Source organism: Passer domesticus, chromosome 10 (assembly GCF_036417665.1).
Source record: "Passer domesticus isolate bPasDom1 chromosome 10, bPasDom1.hap1, whole genome shotgun sequence".
Lineage (NCBI taxonomy): Eukaryota > Metazoa > Chordata > Aves > Passeriformes > Passeridae > Passer > Passer domesticus.
In genome coordinates, this window is record NC_087483.1 from 24,828,056 (window position 1) to 24,848,644 (window position 20,589).

General features: G+C 36.1%; 1 protein-coding gene across 15 annotated transcripts in view; it reads right to left on the reverse strand.

Moving 5' to 3' along the window:
* Positions 1-20,589, reverse strand: part of B3GALT1 (beta-1,3-galactosyltransferase 1) — a 180,269-nt gene that overhangs the window by 136,222 nt on the left and 23,458 nt on the right. The window contains exons 2-5 of one of the 15 annotated variants that reach the window (XM_064434631.1): positions 13,989-14,129; positions 8,514-8,555; positions 2,778-2,918; positions 232-404 (exon numbers count right to left, since the gene is read on the reverse strand). The exons of 6 other annotated variants lie outside the window; for them this stretch is intronic. In XM_064434631.1, coding sequence (XP_064290701.1) covers positions 14,087-14,129 — 43 coding nt within the window. In that variant the 3' untranslated portion in view covers positions 232-404; positions 2,778-2,918; positions 8,514-8,555; positions 13,989-14,086. Of the gene's footprint in view, positions 1-231; positions 405-2,777; positions 2,919-8,513; positions 8,556-13,988; positions 14,130-20,589 lie in introns of those variants that run through there. 8 more of the 15 variants (XM_064434633.1, XM_064434621.1, XM_064434620.1 and 5 more) reach the window with 8 other exon arrangements.

Here is a 20,589-nt window from a genome sequence, read left to right on the forward strand (position 1 = left end):
TTACAGAAAAGCTCTCAGGACTTGCTTTTGTGAGGGTTCAGTATCATTCAGTAAATGCAGTTAGTAAAGGTAACAGTGCTATGGAACTATAGATATTATTAGCCATAAGAAGTCGTCATGTTGATGATCCAGTCTGTTCAACATGCACATGAACCCTTTGGGATTTACAGCTCAGTACGGAAGACCAGTCCCTCACTGATCAGCAAATTCAAGAGCAAGAAACACACAAACCTGAGAACGTGCTCTGTGCCTTCTCAGTGGAGGTGCATCCAATTTGATTTAGTCCTGCTGCCCAGAGAATGACTTCCCATAACATGTTCTCATTGTGCATCATTTTGTGGTGACTTTCGGTCTTTGTGATGATACAGGTCCCTTTAAAGTCTATTTTTCTTCATTTTTTCACACTGTAGGCATAAAATAGCCACAGCACGGTTTTCACTAAATGATCTAAAATCCATGCCTAATTCATAGTATTAAAACCTGTTCCATTCCCTGTAATTTCCAAACTCTGCAGTTTAGACTGTAAGTCCCGATGATGATCCCAGTTTTTGAAAACCCAAATGTTTCTGCCTTTCAAAGTTTATGAGAAACAATTTATTAGAGAAAGCCATATGTGCCATTTTGTTTATAAGTTTTCATAAACCAAGGATGTCTGCATATTCTATTTGTCCATTCTTCAGGATTATAGTTCTTTAATCATATCTGTGTTTCTAACGAGGCATGTTTCATTAAAAAGACTAAAAACCATGTTCAATCTACACAATTAGAGAATTAATTTCATTTTTATGTTTTCTACTTGACTGATATTTTATGTATGGAAAATCTGACAAAATGGCTACCTGTAAGTGCTTAGTTAGGGAGACTATACCTGCTTATACAGTGCTCTTGCCCATGGTATCTCTATATTTAGTCCTATGAAGTCTTTAGTCAATACTAACCAAAATTAATCACTTTAAAAATGAATAGCTATGTCACACTGGAGACCATAATGAATTTCACAGCTAAGCACCATTTCTGTATTTCAAAGAAAGGTCAAAACTACATATTGTATTCTCAACAACACTGCAATCTCATTTATATATAATGAGTCTCAAAAGGTTATGACTTTACATTCATTATGCTGTCATTACAATATGTATATTCTTTCTCGAGGTCCCAAGACCTATACATTCTCCTAATGGAGTCAGTATACATTTATAAGTTAGAAAATAATTTAAATTGCTATTGCGTTTGACAAGTAGTATAAGCTGTAGGTGTTAACAACACCCTGTATTTTCCCTCTTGGTTCCATTTGTTTGTCGTGTACCAGCAGTATGCACAGGCCTGCTGTTCACACTAGAGGAAAGCATTCCCAGAGGCAGAAACCATCAATAGGAAATTCTGAGATGAGGGTGTACCTTCGTGCTGCTATTCATTCATCTCCTTTGTCACCTAGATAATATTCAAAAGCACATCCAGATATATTTATAGTTCTAAACAGAACTTCTGTCATAGTTGAGACACAAGCTGCACTTGTAATGTCTTTACCTTTCAAATTTCCTGCTTATGGAAAATTTACACTTTGTGATGCAGCTGAAATTCATAATGTGTGAAGCACCCTATCCTCACTGCAGTGTTGTGCCATCAGAGATCTCTTGTTGCAGCCTTGAGTGCCAAGTGAGGCTGTACTGTCAGACATGGACCTCAGCTACACGTTCCACCTTACCTGGCTCTCACAAGAGTCAGACCTTGCAGGCTGCTCCGGGATGTCTCTCCTGTGTCTGAGTGAACCCTGCATTACCACACTCTGTACAATTAGGATGGCTTTTTTCACATGTACCATTTTTCACCCTGATCATTGAAATACCTGCATGCTGGCCAGTCAGGCCTTAAGTAGATGTTCACTAAAATAAATGCCAGTTACCAATTCTTGATATTTTCTGCCCTGTTAATATAATGAAGTCACAGAACACTTTCCTACCTTGAATCACTGATTAGTTTTCAGATTACTTTTCCTAAACATTTTTTTTTTTACTTCAGCTCTTCATCATCATCACACAGGGTAATATAAAACAGATAAATCAATGTCTATATACTTTAGTTGCATGTAATACTGGATGGTATAGCTGTATCTTAGTAGAAAAAAGGAGTAAAAGCTGTATTTTGAGGACATTACTATATTCACTATTGTCTATTAAATGTCTACAAGAAATATTTTTTGTTTTGCATTTAACAATTTCACACAGTGGATATTAGAGTTGATGGGCAGACAAAAAGAAAATCTGGCAAGCAAAATATCTTTTGAAAAATACAGGGAAATGAAATGTAGTCTTGTTTTGGTATTACAAAAACACAGACTAAGTTTCAGGGAGCATGTATTTATTTTTTCCCTTATCCCTAGTGGAAATCACAGTCCTGAAATAGGTACGAAATTTTTTCTGTGGTATCCACAGGGATAGCAAGATGCTTAAAAATGACTGCTACACTAACTAGTCTGCAGGTTGGATGTGGTAGCCCCCTGCATTCCCAGGAGGGAAATGGAGACCTAAATCCATCCTATCCTAGGCACATTGATACTTAATTCTAGGCTGAGGAAAAGTGCCTATTTCCACCAGGGATTGAGACAGCTGAGTATTCACCCCTGAGCTGGGTCTAATACAGATATTATACCCTCTCAAAAGACAGCTGAGAAACTTCCTATCAATTAATCCAATGATCACACCACTCCTTTTCTAAGGAGTTAGAAAAAATAGATCCAAATTTGGGATTTAGCTCCCTGCCTCATATCTGATTCTTACCAGGGCATGATAGTGTCAGTGTTCTGAAACAGACCTCTGGAAGCTGGTGGACTTTGCATTAACAAAATATCATCTGAAGCGAGAAGGAGAGATTGGTTGAATCCCCCAAGCTTTAGGATATTTAGTATTCACAGCTTCCTTCTGCAAAATACTCAAGCATTAAGGAATTTATTAGTGGACAGTAGTGCATAGAAACATTTTAGATGTCAGCCTGGCAGGGACACAGGTGAATCCAGCCCCTCTCTAATGCTGGGGCAGTGATGTGTACCCACGTGTGCACTTCAGCACAGGAGGGAGCGCTTGCCTGCTCCCTCCTGCTCTCCAGCAGCCTCCTCTGGCATCAAAAAGCCACCCTGTATCAAACTGCCTTGGTGCTGCACATTCAAGCAATGCAGAACTGAGGATTACTCTGGTACTTGATTAATCCTGACACACAGTTTACGTGCACTGACCCTGACAGGAAATTGTAGCCTGATTTGGTACCTGCCATTTTTGGTGTCTCCTGTGAAGCATCTCTAAACATGATAATCCACCCAACTTTGATATTTTAAAGGAACATAAACATCTGGCTTTGGAATTGAGACCGGGTCAATGATTAAAGCAAGAGTCAGGGTGTAAAAATAAAGACTTTGAATAGTTTCTTTTGAGAGGTAAAAGTACAGTAATTGCTAGTAAAAAGAAGCAGAGGAAGGCATAGAGTTATAAACACAGAGCTTAACAGGTAAATGTTTGCAGACTTGGTCTTGTTTTACTGCTAGCACCATGGAGTTTTTCCAAATGGGAAATACATTGCAGTCTATTTTTTGGATAAAAGATGTGGAAAGTAGATTGGTAGTAAAGCTGCTAGTATTATTTCTGCCAGGTGAATCTTGAGACTGCAGGCTTTCTACAGTGATGTTTAATTGTTTTTCAGTTCACAGACAAAGAAGACTGTGCTAAATAAAATAAGGTATAATTACCTGAAAAATTAAGATGTATCAGGACACTCTGAAATACACATACTATAAAATGTAGCTATTACCAGAAATTACCACCTCACTCAAAAAACCCTCTATGAATTCTGAGCACGAGTTCTTATTTTACTGGCAAAGATTTTTTTTTAGTATTCTCACTACTTTTAAATATCATGTTTATTGCAAAACATGTAGTCACTGGGTTAATATAAGGGATTACAGTAATCAGTTATATTTAAATGGCATGTTAGTTTTAGAAGCAGCAGTTTATCATTAACTACTTCTAGAAAATGTAATTTTAAATGAATCGTTTCTTTCTCTTATGTCAAAAAGAAATTCAGACTAAATCCATTTTTGCCTTTTAGATTTTCTACAATTATGTTCATGAAGAAAACCTCAGAACCCTGAAACCCAATATAAAAAGACAGCATTTATCAATTAGATCTCCACGTATATTATCTAATACTTGAGTGTAAGCAAAATGTCAAAAAATAAAACAGTAGAGTTTAATGTCCTATATCTCTCCCAAGAATAATGACATGGACAAATATTTCAGACTTTAGACTGGTCAGTATAAAGTTACTTGGGACTATTATTTACTCTTCTCCCTGAGGTTATTCTTCCCTCTGTGGCCTCATTGAACTGCTCTTTTCCAAAACACTCCAGCTTATTTCTTAATAATACTCTGTTGTATTTATTAAGTGAAATCATGGCACACTTATGACAGTAGCGGTTTTTTTCAGAAAAACCAAGTTAAAATCTGACATCTGGGCAACTACCAACATTTTTGTTTCATTGGTTATCTTGAAATCTGTGCATCCGAATTCTCAAAAGAATTTTCATTGTTCAAGAAACTAAATTCATACCACACTACATAACTTATCACCTGGCTTCCTTGCTGCAGAACAAGCAATTTTTCAGTTAGCAACCATTTCGTACCTTGCTAGCATATATGATGCTGTATTAGGTCTGGATAGCAAATGCTGTCTTGGTTAAGAAACAGGAAAAGTCTTCACAGCTACTACATCCATCAGGTTTTGTTGTTTTTTAAAACTGATTCTCTTATTATTCTCATTTAATTAAGTAACTTTGCATGCTGACATGGATATGGATTGTTATCTCATATTCACTGCATTGCTCTACTTTTTATACAACATTTGACAAAATCTCTGCTGTGTGTATTGTAGGGTTGCTCTTCTTCCTCAAGCCAATCTGCTGGCCAATTCTGGCCAACTTTCCACTGTCATCCTCAGTAGCTTTATGGGCTAGTGTAAAGGAAATTAAAGAAATGCTGTTCATCATCAGAGTCTGGAGAAATCTCTTCATGGTTAGGAACTTACATTTTTAGGCTCTCTTTTAGAGTGAATGAATGACACAAAAGTTGTTGTCAACAGTGTAAAGGCAGATCCTAAAACAATCCCCAGGAAGGCTCTGAAGAGAGACAGTGAGCTTGGGTCATGTACAGCATTAGAGAAGATAGAGGGCAGGGATATTTGGATTCAGAGAATCACTCTCACATGAAAACAACGTAATTATAGGGCTAAATTTCTTAAAAGCCCAAACTCAGCTACTAGTGTGAAAGTCTAGAGTAGATGCAAAGTTTACTAAGGTGTTTTTGGGGTCTAAGCTGTATTATGAATATTAATGGTGGACACAGCCATTGGATGGTGCTGACAATTTTCAGTTGTAAACTGAGAAAACTAGAATTACCTTTTCTTCCAGTAAAGGCTGGTGAATGTCAGCTTGAGGCTTCTGACATTCTGTCTAATGCTATTTCCTTTATAAAAGTAAACTTTTTCTAAAAATTATTTATTTTAGACCGTCACATCTAAATAGGAAGAAACTATACTTGCTTTACCTCTTCTGGTATTACACAAGTGCAACATTTGGCTTATGTTAAAAGAAAATGTGGAAGTTAAATCAATACCTTCTCTTGTGTACTAATGCTTTAGTATTTTTGTTGCTTACTGTGAGACACAGGAGTAGTATGAAAATGAAATCTTGCTTATAATGAAGTGCTATTTCATGATAAATGCTGTCATAGTGTTGCAGTATCACTCATAGTAATATTTTAATATGTGATTAACTCAACTAGGTAAATGAGGAAGGTAATTAAAATGCTGTTATTAACACGTAAAATAATTTAAGAGAATAGCTGAGTGATAGATCAGTTCACACACTTCACAGGAAACATGAACACAACCAGCATTATTGTCTCCCACTTGAACAGTAAGTCAGCTGATTTCAACATGAAACTCTCCAGAATTCTTTGAAGTACAATACTGCTTTCTTCTGGGGGCACTGTAGGTTAATAGCATACTTAAACCAAGCTAAAATAAGACAATGTTTCAATCAATTCAAATGACATAGAGCTGAAATTCTCAACTTAGTGTCTACTGAGACCTCCTTTTTCAGCTTGAGAGTTCTTAACTCTCCAGTCAAGCAAAGAAATCCACTTTCCTTGGAAACATGGAAAGTCTGTAATCACCATAATGCCCTGACACTTGCTTGCCACTCCATTGAGCATTACGACTCTTTGGACTCATATCCTTTGAGACATGATGGGAGTTTCTTTATATTTTTCCCAGTTAGCCAATTAGATTCTAGTGTAGATTAAAACAGTTGAGTGCACATCCAAAAAAAGAGTGAGATCAGTTCTTTGGAAGAACCTGTCCTCTCCTCTCAGCCTGACTTACAGATGTTCAAGAACTCACTTTTCCTGATCATTAGGCAGAGCCATAAAATCCATGGTAAACAGAATTGTTCCACTTACTGCCAAACAAGGACATAGAGTGTAAGAGGTTTTTCCACTTGCTTGTCAGTTTACCTGAAGAAAGAATTCTGATGACCAGGAGCTGGCTTACCCACAGTAGCCACTCTCAGAGACACATACTATCTTGGAAATGCATGTAGCAAAGTGATTTGCCCACCATAGGGGTCCACTTTTGTTGTAAAGTAAAACAACATGTAGTAAACTAATTATTTTGAATTGTTCTTTCTTGGTTTGCAGAAATCATGGCCTCTTCCAAGCTTGCAAAAAAGCTAAAGCTGCCAGCATGCATACAGAGAAATTGCTACCTCTGATTTGTTGCCTAGACATTGTCTTAAAACACAGACTCTGAAATGGGCAGTAGTCTCAGCAACAGCTCAGCATTACAAAAGGGCACAAGTTAATAAAAGTAGGAATACCTGTTCTTTAAATATATTTGTATATATAAAAATTATACTTACATATATATGCAAAAATTATACTTATATATGCAAGTCTTACAAGAAGTGGCTGAGGGAGCTGAGGCTGTTGAAGGATGAAAACAAAGAAAAAGATAACTGGAAAAAAAAAATGAGGGAGCCAAAATAGCAAATATTCTTGCCTACTAATATGAAGTCTACACTTCTACTGGACTCTTAGGAGATGATAACTAGTAAAGAAGAATCTAGAACTATAGAATACTAGAACTATAGAAGAATACTAGAGCTATAATGAATAACTAACACAGATGACTGAGGAACAAAGATATAAAGAACTTCCCAACAAAGCACTCTAGGTAGCTTTCTTCTAAATCACATTTTCAGAGCTCCAAATACTTGCCAGCACTTTCTGCCTTTGTCTATGTATGAGACACTTTTGGAAATAACACTATTTAATTCAGCACAGAAGAAGTCATCAATTTGTTCAGTTGGTGTCCCTGACAAAAGACTGTTAACTGATTACATATGCCATCTTGCCTCAAGTCTCCTAGCAGGAAACTACAAGAGAAGTAACAATCTCTGTCATACACAGTTTTTTGTGTGTATGAATCATAGCACAAATCTGAATAATACCACCAGCTGGTGCAAACGTATGGACAAAGGCAGGAGCACTACATTGTTCAGGTTTAGGATTTAGAAGAAAGATTGATGCTCCTTTCATTTTCTCTTTGTCTCCATTTTTCAGATGTTTCACAGAATTATGTTCATACTTCTACAAAACTAATTCCAAGATGTTCAGGAACTCCATTAATGATTTATTTTAGCATCTTAAAAGGAGCACAAATGTTGACAATCTATTGAATATTAAAATTTCTCAAGCATTTCCTTATTTATATGATTTAAATAACTATTTCACAAGTTCTGTATTGTATTCTGATCCTCCGATCTCTTGAGAGCATATTTACCTAAATAAGTTTATGCAGCTTGCCAGCTATTTTAAAATTGACTAATTTAATCAATTCTTCATTAATCCGTATAACAATCTTCTCCTTGTATTTCTATCTCCCCTGCAATCCATTTATAAGAGCTTTTATCACTATACTGCCAACTGGGAAAACCTTTAATGAGATGAAAGCTGTAGTAAGAGATTTCCTGTGTTGTATCAATGCCTGCTGGAATGTTCTTTGTTTGATGAGTACAAGGACAGACCTAAAGAACAGCAACCTGAATATGCAGTACTAAACACTCAGGGTTTGCAATTGAATTGTACAAAATCCAGTACCACTTATTAGTCTTGAATGATGCTGCAGCCTTCGGTCTGAGAAATTTGGAGTTGATACAGAGGATTTTAACCAGTAAAGATTGGACATATATTCTCCAAATATTCCTAGTGGGACACTGTAACTCAGTGATCTTCAAGAGTTACCACTGGGTTTCTTGGTGGTCTCTAGTTTTGTCTAGCCCAGCACTGCAGCACCACAAAATCAAGTTGAAGAGAGTTTATTTGAGAGGAGTTATCTCCATAAGGGAATTCAGCATTTTTTTAGTAAGTCTAGTGATTTGTTCTGCACTACCTTTGCCTTTTGTTACTTACTTTCTTTCATATGGCTTTCTCCATCACCCAGTTTTCTGCATCCTGAAATAACAAACAGTCTAAATGAATCATAGAGTTAAAAAAATTATATGAAAAGCAACTACCTAAGGAGGGCATTTCTCTTTGCTTTTTAAATTATGGGAAATAACTGCAGCAGAATAATCTTGATTTTCCAGTAGTGTCTACCTCTCCATGGAGGAACTTGATAGCTCAAACTCCAGCAGAGTCAAAACCATCTCTGCTCTGATGGCACCAGTTTTACATCTGAATTCTTATCAGTCATCCTAAAAGCAATCCTGCAATTATTATAGAGAACAAACTATTAATACTAATGAAATACTAATTAAAATAACATTTCTGTTACACTTGAAGACAGACAGAGGAAACACTCCTGTGGATGGCAAAGAAAATGCCAGTAACTCAATGAAATTTTGTAATCCCTATTTTAAATATTATCTTACCAGAGAAAAGTCAATCTAACACCAGTTACATATTACAAATGAGGGTTGGGGGGTTTTTAGGCATAATTTTTTTCTTTAATATGAAAAGTTATTATGGTAACAAACCTGCTATATACAGCTCATTTGAACTGAAATCTTCATAGCAGACTGGACAAATAACAATGAACTTCTGTTATTTCTTTTATGAAAAAATACCTTTATTGAACAATTTTTGCAAGGTATGTGCAATAGTAAAAACTTACGACTAGATACACCATATAAATTCCTCAGGACTCTAAAGGAAAATCAAAACTGTGATAGGAAAATAACATTTTGAAAAACTACCTTTTCCCCTCTCTTTTTGGAGCATTGACTACTCAAAAGCAGAAAAAGGCCATTTTCAGTAATTAAACTAGAAAATATATTGTGTCTAGTACAACGTACTCTATACACTAAAAAAAATCAATAATATTAAGAAGCACCATAAATCTCATTATTGATTATTTTATATTTTTAATAGCTCTATAAAATGCACAGTGATTTTTTTTCTTTAAATCACATTCAGCATACTTTGGTCATAGGATTCCCTCTTCATTTTATCTGAGACACATGGTCAGTATTTCACCTATACTTTAATAGTTATAAATAGAGGCAAACAGGGGTGCCTGGAGATCTAACCTCAATGCTATTAGAATCCATTCTTATTAGTGAATGGTAGCAGTTATGTTCTTTCTAGAGGTATGAGCCTGCACGTTTTATGCCTGACCTAATTTAGTAGTATTCCATGAAATTAATCTTAAAAAGAAGAAACTATTTTTTTGTAAATTTGCTGCTCATGTGAGAAATCTCAAGAGTTCTCATTAACAGAAAACTACATTCATGTGATCAAGAAAACTTTTGTCATCCTCCAGATGAAATAAGCCTGTGTGGAGTCATGAACTAAATTGAAACAATTTGAAAAAGCAGCTAAAACAAAAGGAGGCTTTCTTCTGATGATCTTACTAAAAGGAAAAAGGACTATCACTATGAAAACCAATTATTCATGTGAATGGATAGTTTCCATGAACAAAAAGCAGCTAAGAAGGAAGTCCAGTGTGTGCCCATAGTGCCTGAAGCAGAATTTGTCCCCTTGCTGCATGGTTTTCGTTTGACACACAGGCAAATAGCTCTTACAGCAGTCACTTGAACACTCCCAGATGCAACAAAGTCCTCTTAATTTGTACACAAATGGAAGCCTACATGTTTTTCTACTATTAAAAGCACGTTGGCATATCATGAGGTGTTGTAGAATCCAGTTGACTTCCTGAAATGCTTAGAAGTTAACTATTATTAGTAATATATAATATACAAATGTATATAATTGTATATTTTTATCTATATATCTTTGAAAATATGTGATTTTTTATGTATACACATTGTTTATCTGTAAAAAAGGAATGAGACAGACTTCTGCACAAGGATAGCTCATTCTCCATATTTATGGTTGGCATAGAGAGCTGTAACTGTATCTCCTTGATCAAGGCCATTGAGAAAAGTCATTAAGGCTGTTAACTGCTGGTGAGGTCTGCTAGTCACACATTTCAAATCAAAATAAGGGCAGAGAGAGGGAGAGGAGAAGGTTTTGTGGCTCGTTGGTTTTGTGTTATTTCAAGAAAGTAAACCCTTCCAACTATATCACAAGCTATCCTTGACAGCAAAAAATAGATTTAAATTGTACGTCAAACCTCACACTGCTATCTTCTCAAAAAAGTCATGATTTTATATAATGAAGAAAAAGCAATCAATTCACTTCCAATCACCTTATTTGCACAAGGAGTATATTAGTTATTGTCTCCCTTAGGGGCACTTGGTGGAAAATATATCCAGTACATTCTGAGTCAGTGGTAGAACTGCTACATTCCCAGCAGTCTTAGCACCAATTTATTCTCCTGTAAGTTAAGCATTCCTACAGTATGAGTATTTTACTAATATGTTAAACCTGTGCTTTTCCCAGAAAGCTGCATATTGGCATCAGCCATTTAATTCTTTTATTTTTCCAGATCATTCCATGCATTTACTCTTGTATGAGACTCAAGACAAATCCTTTGGTAACTTTTAAGGAAAAACATCTGTAGTTTGCATTTAATAAAAACTGCAGAATCAAACACCATATTTGATTCATCTTAGTACTTCCAAAACTGGAAGCACTCTGGCATGCCCGTTGTGTTTAACATCCCTGTTTAAATTCTGAATTTGTAAATATTTCATTATTGCTTATGATTACTTCTAATAACAAAAAGCACCCCAGGGCTGCAGGGAGCACTAGTGGTGGTTCGGGAGCTGGGGCTCCTTCCTGGCTCCAAGATGACCTAAGGTCCTTGCTCAGCCAGGACATGAAATTCTCACCTCTGCTTGCTCCTAAACACAAAACCAAACAGTGGCCTGTTTACTTCACACAAAATATGCAGCTGCTCTAACAGATGGTCACCTATATAAAGTATAAAGGTTAGAAGAAAAAATCCAAAATAATGAAATAATGATGTTAGTTGCAAAAGATACTATTCTCATCAGGAGAACTGGAACTGCTTTGTAAAGGCAGTCTGAGTTTCTGAGTGATAATCAGAAATAGCAGAAGTCAAGGCACATGGCTACTTAATGTTAAGTACAGCAAAATTAGAATCTGTGTATTTAAGAAATTTATTCTATACATCAGTGCTAGTCTAGCCTCTAGACAGTGATGTAGCCAATTTACATTCATCTAACAAGGATGTCACTAAGTACAACTTTTTATCCCTGAAGACAAGAAATAGTATCTGTGTGTGCCTTGTGATGCCAGAAAATACCAATAATAGAATTAAGTTGACTTAATGAATTTTTAGTGCTATCTATATGTTTACTTTTTGTAAGGTCTTCTATTTCACATTCAGCGTGTCACCTAAGACTAACAGGTTGGCACCAAGGAGTTAAACATTTTTGAGACAAGATTCCAGCTATTCAGATTTGCAACAGTTTCCCAGTGGTTATTCTCAGGTGTTGCTTCCTGGCATAATTCCACTTTCTGTTCATGTAGAGCAGGACTTTTGTCTTTTTTGCAGAATGGGGCTTTTTCCTTTTAGCATGTTCTGAAGCTTATTTCAATGACGAGTGAGTAAACTCCTCCTTTCAGAGGAACTAAAGCCTTGCTTTAGACAATACTTCTGAAGTCACTTGCTGAACATCTCTGTAAATAAGAATTGTCCATGCATTGTGTGAGTCTCATTTGTTATGGGTACCAAGAGCAGAGGAAAAAAAAAAATTATATAGATCAGGCCAGCTCAGATCCAACAAGGTGACAGCAGCTTTGGAGTCTTCCAGAATGTGGCTTCTGGACAAGCCAAACAAGACAAAACTTAGGTGGTAGTGAGGTGAACTGAAGCCAGTTTTGGCTTGCCTGCCATGGCCTGCTGCCACATTTGTGGGGCCAAAGTGTCTCTCTGGGTCAGGCAGACCCAGCTGCAGCTCCTGAACTGGCTCCACATGTTTGCAGTGTCCACATTGAGCACTCATGGGAGACAGAGACAAGTGGCACACCAAGCTTCAGCAGTGGAGCTGAATTCTTCCTCAGTCTGGGAAAGAGAGCTTCTTCCAGTCTGGTTTTGTTATAGATAATGGAGTCTTGATTTTAATGCTTCAGAAATTTTTATTTAGCCTTACTGGAAACCCTATAAATATTATTCTACTGTACAATATTGAGCAAACTTGAATGTGCAAACCCTGCCAGTTCCAAAATGAGATCATTAGCACACAATAAACATCAAGAACTTTTCCCAGAAAGTTTCCATAAAAGTAAATTTAATAATACAGACATTCATGACTTTCTTTGAAAAAAATATTTATCTTTGAAAATGATACTGTACTACTTACTGGCTCTGTGCTACTGAGAAGCACTTTAGACAAATGTTCTCTACTATTCTTCTTGCTTTAGATTGACATGGACTTCACAGAAATATTTATTTTACCAGGCTGATATAAAACTCTGAAATGCTTATGCTCTGTGATTTGCTTATACAGCATTTAAACTCCTTGTGAATGCTCATGTTTGAAAATTTCATTTTTTTCTTTGCCTACATTAGAAAGATTTGGTATTTGTTTTATGTATGAAAAATACTTGACTACATCAGCTTCACACCTGTTTCATAAAGATAGACTTGCAGTCCCTATGTTTGTTTGTTTATTTTGAGAGACAAGATGTTTGATCTTTAAATGGGGGTTGACTGCAGGTTACTGAAAGCTCTGTATGGGCGCTATAGAAAAAATACGTCCCACATGCTTTTAAAAACTCATCACATTCCATATGCCTAGTTTACATTCATATTCAATTCTTCATCTTTTCACTTCTTCATTCTTTCTGTGTTAAAGATCTGATGGTTTCATTCCAACTTGTTTTTTAAAATAATCTGATAATTTTAGCATCAATTGCAAACATGTATTTCTTGTCTTGTGCACTAATTTGAATTCACCTTTTAATCTCTTTATTCATGCTTTCCTCTTCAGAAAATGCCATCAAGTATTAAAAAAATTAAAGTTTATATCATTTACACATATTCTATTTTTATAAATGTGTATGTATTAATTAACAGTAGTAATTAACAGGTAGCTATTCTAGCCTGGAAAGCTTATTAATAGTCCAGGTCCTACAGAAATCAGTGTGAAAACTCACATAAATGAGCTAGGATTTCACTCTTAACTTGTTCTAAAAGGAAAACACCAGGTTCCTATACAGTGCAGTGTCCAAAGATCAATATGCCAAGCCTCTGGAAGAAAAACTCATTGCCAGCTTATATACAGCAAGATTGAGACAATGGGTTTCATAGACCAAACCAGATTTTGCACACTTTCTCTCAAAAGTGAGCTGTGTTCATATGGACTGAATTTTACTGGTTCCAAATGCCTGCAGGCTGTCCTGACAAGCCTTGTCAAGTCCAGACTTACAGGTTTCATTGGTCTCCTTAGGTCAGAGACATTATGTAAAGCTGAGAAAGAAATAAAAGTAGACAGGAATCCTCTTACAAATTACCTTGGAACATCTGCAGAAATTGCTAATAGGCTGCTGAGCCCTTGTCTCAGCACAGATGCTTTGCCTTCTTCCTCAGCCATGGCCCCCCACCTACATCTTCAGTGGACCACCACAGTAAATGGCCATGGTCCTGTGCAGCACCTGCTTGAAATGTGATTGGACAGAATTAGCACGGAATTAAGAAAAATAAATCTAGTTCTTATAAGTTCCTTCAAAATACTTTTTCCCGCAAGGATCAGTACTGTGTCGCCGAGCAGAATATCTCAACAAATTGTGAGAGCTAATTTATAGCTTTAAAATATAAAAATATGCTTTTGTATTTTTCTGATTTTACATAATTGTGCACAGCCTGTTCTGGCAGAAAAGAACAGCTGTCTGAAGTAACTTCTTGTTACATCTCCAATGGCACATATTTTTCTATCTAGTTACAGATAATTATATGCAATTACAACATTTTAGTAATCTTTGTGAAACAGCTAATTTAGTTGTCTCTTTTTTTGTCTTTTTTTTTTTTGTCTTTTAATTCTCTCCATATTCTGAAGAGTAATATGAAATGCAGAATGGATTGGAGAAGGATTTCACAACAATTTTTAATATTCTTAAATGTGGACCATCTACAAATCCCATCTTTACTGTTACAAATTTTGTCCAGGCATTAGAACACTGTATTGAGTACAGCTCTCCTGTACCTTGTAAGGAATTTTCAACCTTTTCTGTTAGAAAAAATCCAGCCAAATGGAGTCAATGCATGGTTCAGCTAAATTGACTGTTCATTTAAAACTCCAAAGAGCCAAAGGCCCCCTGTAATTGTTTTTAGGACTTTCCCTTCTGAACTGTCAGTGGAGCAAGTCCTTGCCCCTGAGTTGCTGCATGTGCTGTACTGCACCAAAAAGAGGCCAGTGCCAAAACTGCAAGGTGACTGCAGATTTTCTGCCTGTCATGCACTTCAGTCTGTGCACAGGTACTAAAATCCTTCTACACTGCAGGTGTGTGTGGTCTTTTAACAAGTAGGCACAAAAGAGTATAAAAATTTGCTTCATACAAAAAAAAAAGAGAGTAATTTATTTGTAAATTTTTATAATACCTTAATTAGACTAGTTAATTAATACTTCTGGAGCATGTGAAGGCTGCCTTTCTCAAGTGGGGGAAATTAGAGAACTGTAGATCTCTTTGAAAATCTTGGCTATTACTCAAATTATGTTAATTCCTATGAGATTTCTTCTTGAAACACAGAATTTCCACCCCCCACCCCCAAAAACCTGCAGTGAATCCCATAAAGTAGGTACACAGAATCATACAGAAATGAACTAGCTTTGATTTTTCAGTGCCCAGCAACCAGAAAGAGAATCAAGGTTAAATAGAGATGCAAATATTGTATAGTTGTTCTTATCAGAGTATTTCATTAAAACCAGACAGTTTTGTAATATTACATAACATTCTTGCACTTCCAAATAATGGGATGTGCATCATCTTTGAGTATTAATTTTGGTAAAGGTTTGCTAATCTATGGACAAACACATGCAGGTTAGTTTTCACTAGAGCTGGTAAAACAAAACTTCTGGACACAGGCTATGGAACAGACAAAAAGACAGCTCTGGGATTTCTGCAATTGTGTGTTTATATAGTGTATGAGGAAGGAAGTAGTAAATAAGGAAGCTTGTTTCAAGTAGGGGCTGTATGAACAATTTTGTACATTTCCAGCATTTTAAAGGCAACTGCAATATAGAGAAAAGAATAAATGTAGGGTTGTAGAAGGTATTACCTGTTTCATCTACTGACTGCCATTTGAAAAATGCAGATTTCTACTGTTCTTTCAGAACCTGGGAGAGTTCTTTTCTTGCTAACAGTAGATTTTTAAGCTTCAGTGCCAAAAAACTTCAGTAGATTATCAGCCTTTGCTACAAACACTACTCAAGCAAACCAACTGCCCATTTGTAGTTTAAATTACCCAGCAAACACAATGGAAAATTAAAACAACATAGCCTTGCAACACACCCAAAAGGCTTCTTAGGTAGACTTCATACACCTTTCAAAGGCATGACAAATTAATTACTATCTTTGCATAATCAAGCATTTATTAGAAAACTTTCTGAAGAAATTGTTTAGTAAAAAATGAAAATATTGTACAAGTCAGCTGTGAAGAATTCAAAAGGGTTTCTGTGAATGCAAACACAATGCCTTATTTTTCATACTGTCATATGCCATAAATTTAAGTGCTCAATATTGGACCAGCCAGGTGTCAAAAATGAGTAGTGAACCTGCTAAAAGAGATGTTTTCCATTTCTTAAGCATCATCCTGGTGACAAAACTGTTTGGCTTTTTCACATATACTGGTACTACTAGCAGAGATAAAATACTATCTCTCTTTAAATAACTGTCTTTAGACCAAATCCATTCACTTCAAATGAGTTCAGTATGATAAATACTTTGATTTCTAAAATGATAAATTATAAAATTTCTAAAATGATAAAAATAATCTAAACAGTACTATTATTAGTAGTATTATATATTAGTATTATTAGTACATCTAAACACTTAGTACTATTAAGTTATTTTTTGACACTTCTGACAAAGGATTTGCTTTATGATTTAAGCCTAATGTAAGCACAGTGTGCAGTAGGTTTTTCTCTTTTCTCAATGGTACTTGACCTTTACTTCACTGAATGGGTACCTTAATCTGTTAGGCACTGTATGCTGTTTCCTGTGGGAATTTCAGTTCTCAGTCAGACTTGATTGCTTTCCATTATGGTTTAAGGTGTTAGGAGACTCAACAAGACTGTTCCACTGTCAGAACACTGATCTAAAAAGAGCTCATGAATGACTGGTCACTCTTTAGTGGTCTGCTGTATGATGTAGGTTTTCCTATGATCTGTGCATTATGTGATCAATTTGCACCACAAATTTGAATCACATTCCAGTTATTTGTTTCTTCTGTTGTGTTTCTCCCTGCTGGCCAGCCTGTCCTGATGCCAGCATGAGACTCTCATAAAAAGGTCAGCATTGCTAGGTGAGTCATCTGCCATTACACAGAGAAAAATTTAATTGATCAATCATCCAGGTCAAATGCTTTTCATGATTTTAATAGACCTCAGTAAGGTTGGTGATTGAGAATAGGTTGCCTCAGGATTGTTCTCTGGAGTGAACTTGTTAAAATATTTACAGGATGAACCTCTCAAATCTCCTTTGACATGTATCCAGTTTTTTAATTAATTCATTTAGAATATGCCTGCATAATTTGGTCATATGTTGGCACTGAGTCGTTATGATTTCCCTCCTTCTCTGCTTTACTACTAAAATAATGACATAAAAAAACTGTATCACTGATCCAAAGTCATCCATCTCTGTGTCTTTTGTAGCCTTGCAATGAGTAGGCAATTTTGCTACTTTCATTGCAAAACGCCACATTGTGATCAGGAAGCCTTTGGAAATTCTTCTGAACTCCAAGTTCAGAAAATGTGTTTTAAACCCTGCATGTTGCATTTGAACCAAAGATAAATCAGTGAATAATAGAGAAAAACACTATTACTAGGATACTCAAGTTTGCCATGGTTGTGGTTCCTTCTTTCATGACCTCAGTGTTCACTTAAGGTACCAGTTGTATGTTAATATGAAAGAAGCATTATACTGACTGTAACAAAATTAAAATTACAAGAGCATTTTTCTATACATCTTGACAGATATTTTAAAACACTAGCAGAGGTCTACCACTGATTTGTCTGAATATAAAGATTGCCATCACCCTTACAACGTTTTCTCATCTTCCATTATGATGCTTTCCACAGTGAGCTGGCAAGATAAAGGTATAATTATGCAAACATGAGTAACTCTGCAGTTCTCTTTAAACAGTAAGTTATCTTCATAACAAAAAGAATTCAAAATCTGTTTCCAAAAGCATATCACTCCTGGGGAAGGTTATATTTCCCTAATTACTCTCAACAGCTCCATCTCAGGATTCTCAGCACATAAAATAGTTTTTATTTGGAGAATACCTATGAAAAGCCAGCTGCAGCTCTACAAATGCTGCATATTGTCAAATTATATAAATTTAGCTCTTAAAGTCCTGATGCCTAGAGAAATAAATGGGTTCTATGTTTTCAAAATCTCAGACGAGGGTTTAGTGATAGTCATTTGTTTTAATACACTGTTGTGACGTCTTTATGTCCTGTACGCTTCAGTGATTTCTTACGAGTTTCATACAGCACTGATGCAAATGGTGCAGCCCTGGGATGGGAAGGGAAAGGCACAAATGCACCAGCACAGAGCCTGCTCAAGTCTGGCAGCAACAGAGCAGTGACAGCACGAGGCAGACAGTGCTGGTGGTGACTCAGAGGCCATGGTGCACACAGGGGCTGCTTTGGGGCCCCACTGCTCTCTCCAGCAGTGCACAAGTACAATGTCCTACCTCAGCCTGAGCTCAGCTTCTGATTTATTGAACTGTAGTTATTTATTCTGCCCAACAAAATAATAAATTGTGGTTTTATGTTGTGCTGCAAATAAAGGCACAGAAAGAGCTGAGTAGCCATTTCAAATTATTTCTCTGAAAAATGTGCTACAGGCTCCATTCTTAGCAGATATTACTATATTCTTGCTAAAGAAAGAAAACATAAAAAGGCAGAATACTGTGTTAATGTTTGCATCTGTTCTAGCTAACAAAACTACTATTCAGAAGCCAGTACATCTACCATGAATAGTGTTAGGATCATATACAGTGATTAGTAAGAATATGGAAGTACAAAACATTTGTATTGTGAAAGTCAGCCATATTGCTTACATGCCTGCAGGGATCACTTTGGTTCAGTTGAAATGCTGATCGTGAAATAGACAATTAAAAAGTTCAAGCTATTGATTTTATTGATACAACAGAAAAGTTAGAAGCATAATGTCACATTTTTGGAATCTTCTGGAGTATATATTTCAGTAAGTGACAATGCTTACTCAGCTTGCAAATCTTGACTTTTGTCCTTTTCAGAAATAACCTGCTTTTACAGGCTACCTGCCCACTCCAAGGTTTCCTCCTTGGTCTCACTTCCATCTTCTCATCACAGCTGCACAGCTCTTGCCTGCAAAGTATGAGCAGTCTGCTTAGGAAACACACCCCAACACCTCCAAGTTTCATTCTTAACTTCCTTGCTGAGTTATTAATTCTGTTCTCTAGGCACTTGTTTTTCCTCAGTCTTTTAATGATCTCTTGCCACCCTCTCCCATTCCTCTCCTTCTTTCAGAGTTCACACACACACACGCACAAATATTAAATATTTCCTGGAGCCGTCACCCTCCTGGGCACTCCCACCCTCCATCCCTCTGGGGTCAGGTTCATGTACCAGGATCCTCAATGAATCTTCATTGCTTTCTGTTTCTACCTATGAAGGAACGATGCTCTGCTTCTCTGCTATGAATGAAACACTTATTAAAGATAAATTGAAAATAATGTAATTTTATATTTTTACTTTTATTTCCATGTGTTTTGATTTGCATTGTGTAGAATTCAGCTGATAATAGAACATAACTCAGAATGAATTAATTTCCAGCAATGTCAATTTATACTTGATAATTTTTCCATTCTTTCCAGTAATCTATTCCCTATTTCAAAAGATGAGAAGGCTGAATACACATTGGCTTTTTTACCAAAACTCATGAGAGGCTCACAAAAGTCAGTAACAATAAACAAGTAGAAGGAGAGAGAGCACAGCAAACAATGAAAACTGGAAATTAATTTATTTGAATTCACTATTACAGGAAGTGACAGAGATGAGGATCCCACAGATGAGGGTTGAGTGCCAAGTGAGTGCACTGGAAAATCACTGAGCTTGCTTTTTGTTTCATGGTGGAAAAGGTTATATACTTGTTACAGTATGATGTGCAATTTTTTTTTTTTTGTATGGCTAGATTTCTTCCTTAGTGTGTTCTACTTTCTACTCAGGTATTCTATTCAAATTCTGCTTGACAAAGGCACAACAGGGATGCCTTGACAAAATCCTAGATTAGTGCAAAAACTGAATACATACTAAAAATTCGTGGTTAGAGTAGTGCCCATAAAATGAATGGATATAAAGTTATTTTTTAAAGTACATATTAAATACATTCTCCTATTTCTAAAACCCCTGCTTTCATTGTTACCATTTGAGGTACACAGTTAGAGCACCTGGAACTAATCAGTCCATTGAAGCTCATTCTTTCACATGTATTATTAATAAGAAAAGGATTCTTACAGTAGATTAAAGGTACAATAAGAATTTTCACTATGTCCCTGCATTCTCTGGATGCTCATTGATGCTTTCAGGAAGAAAAAAGGTAGACTGAATTAAAATATGCCATGTTTCACTCTTCAGATTGTAACTGGAATTAAAAGGTATAGAAATGTTTCCTTTACATGAATCAGGTGATAGGTTTGGTAAGAGTAGAGTAAAAAGAGTGCCATTTCTATGTAATTAATACAGAGAGTTGGGTTGTTACATACCCAAAGAGGATATGGCATTTTACTGCAAATCTGGAGTGGTACTGAAGAGTTTTGAATAGTACCATGCTGCTTTAGCCAGACAATTCAAAGCTGAAAAGGAGCATCACAACTTCATATCTTTTTTTAGAAATTAATGCCAAGAAA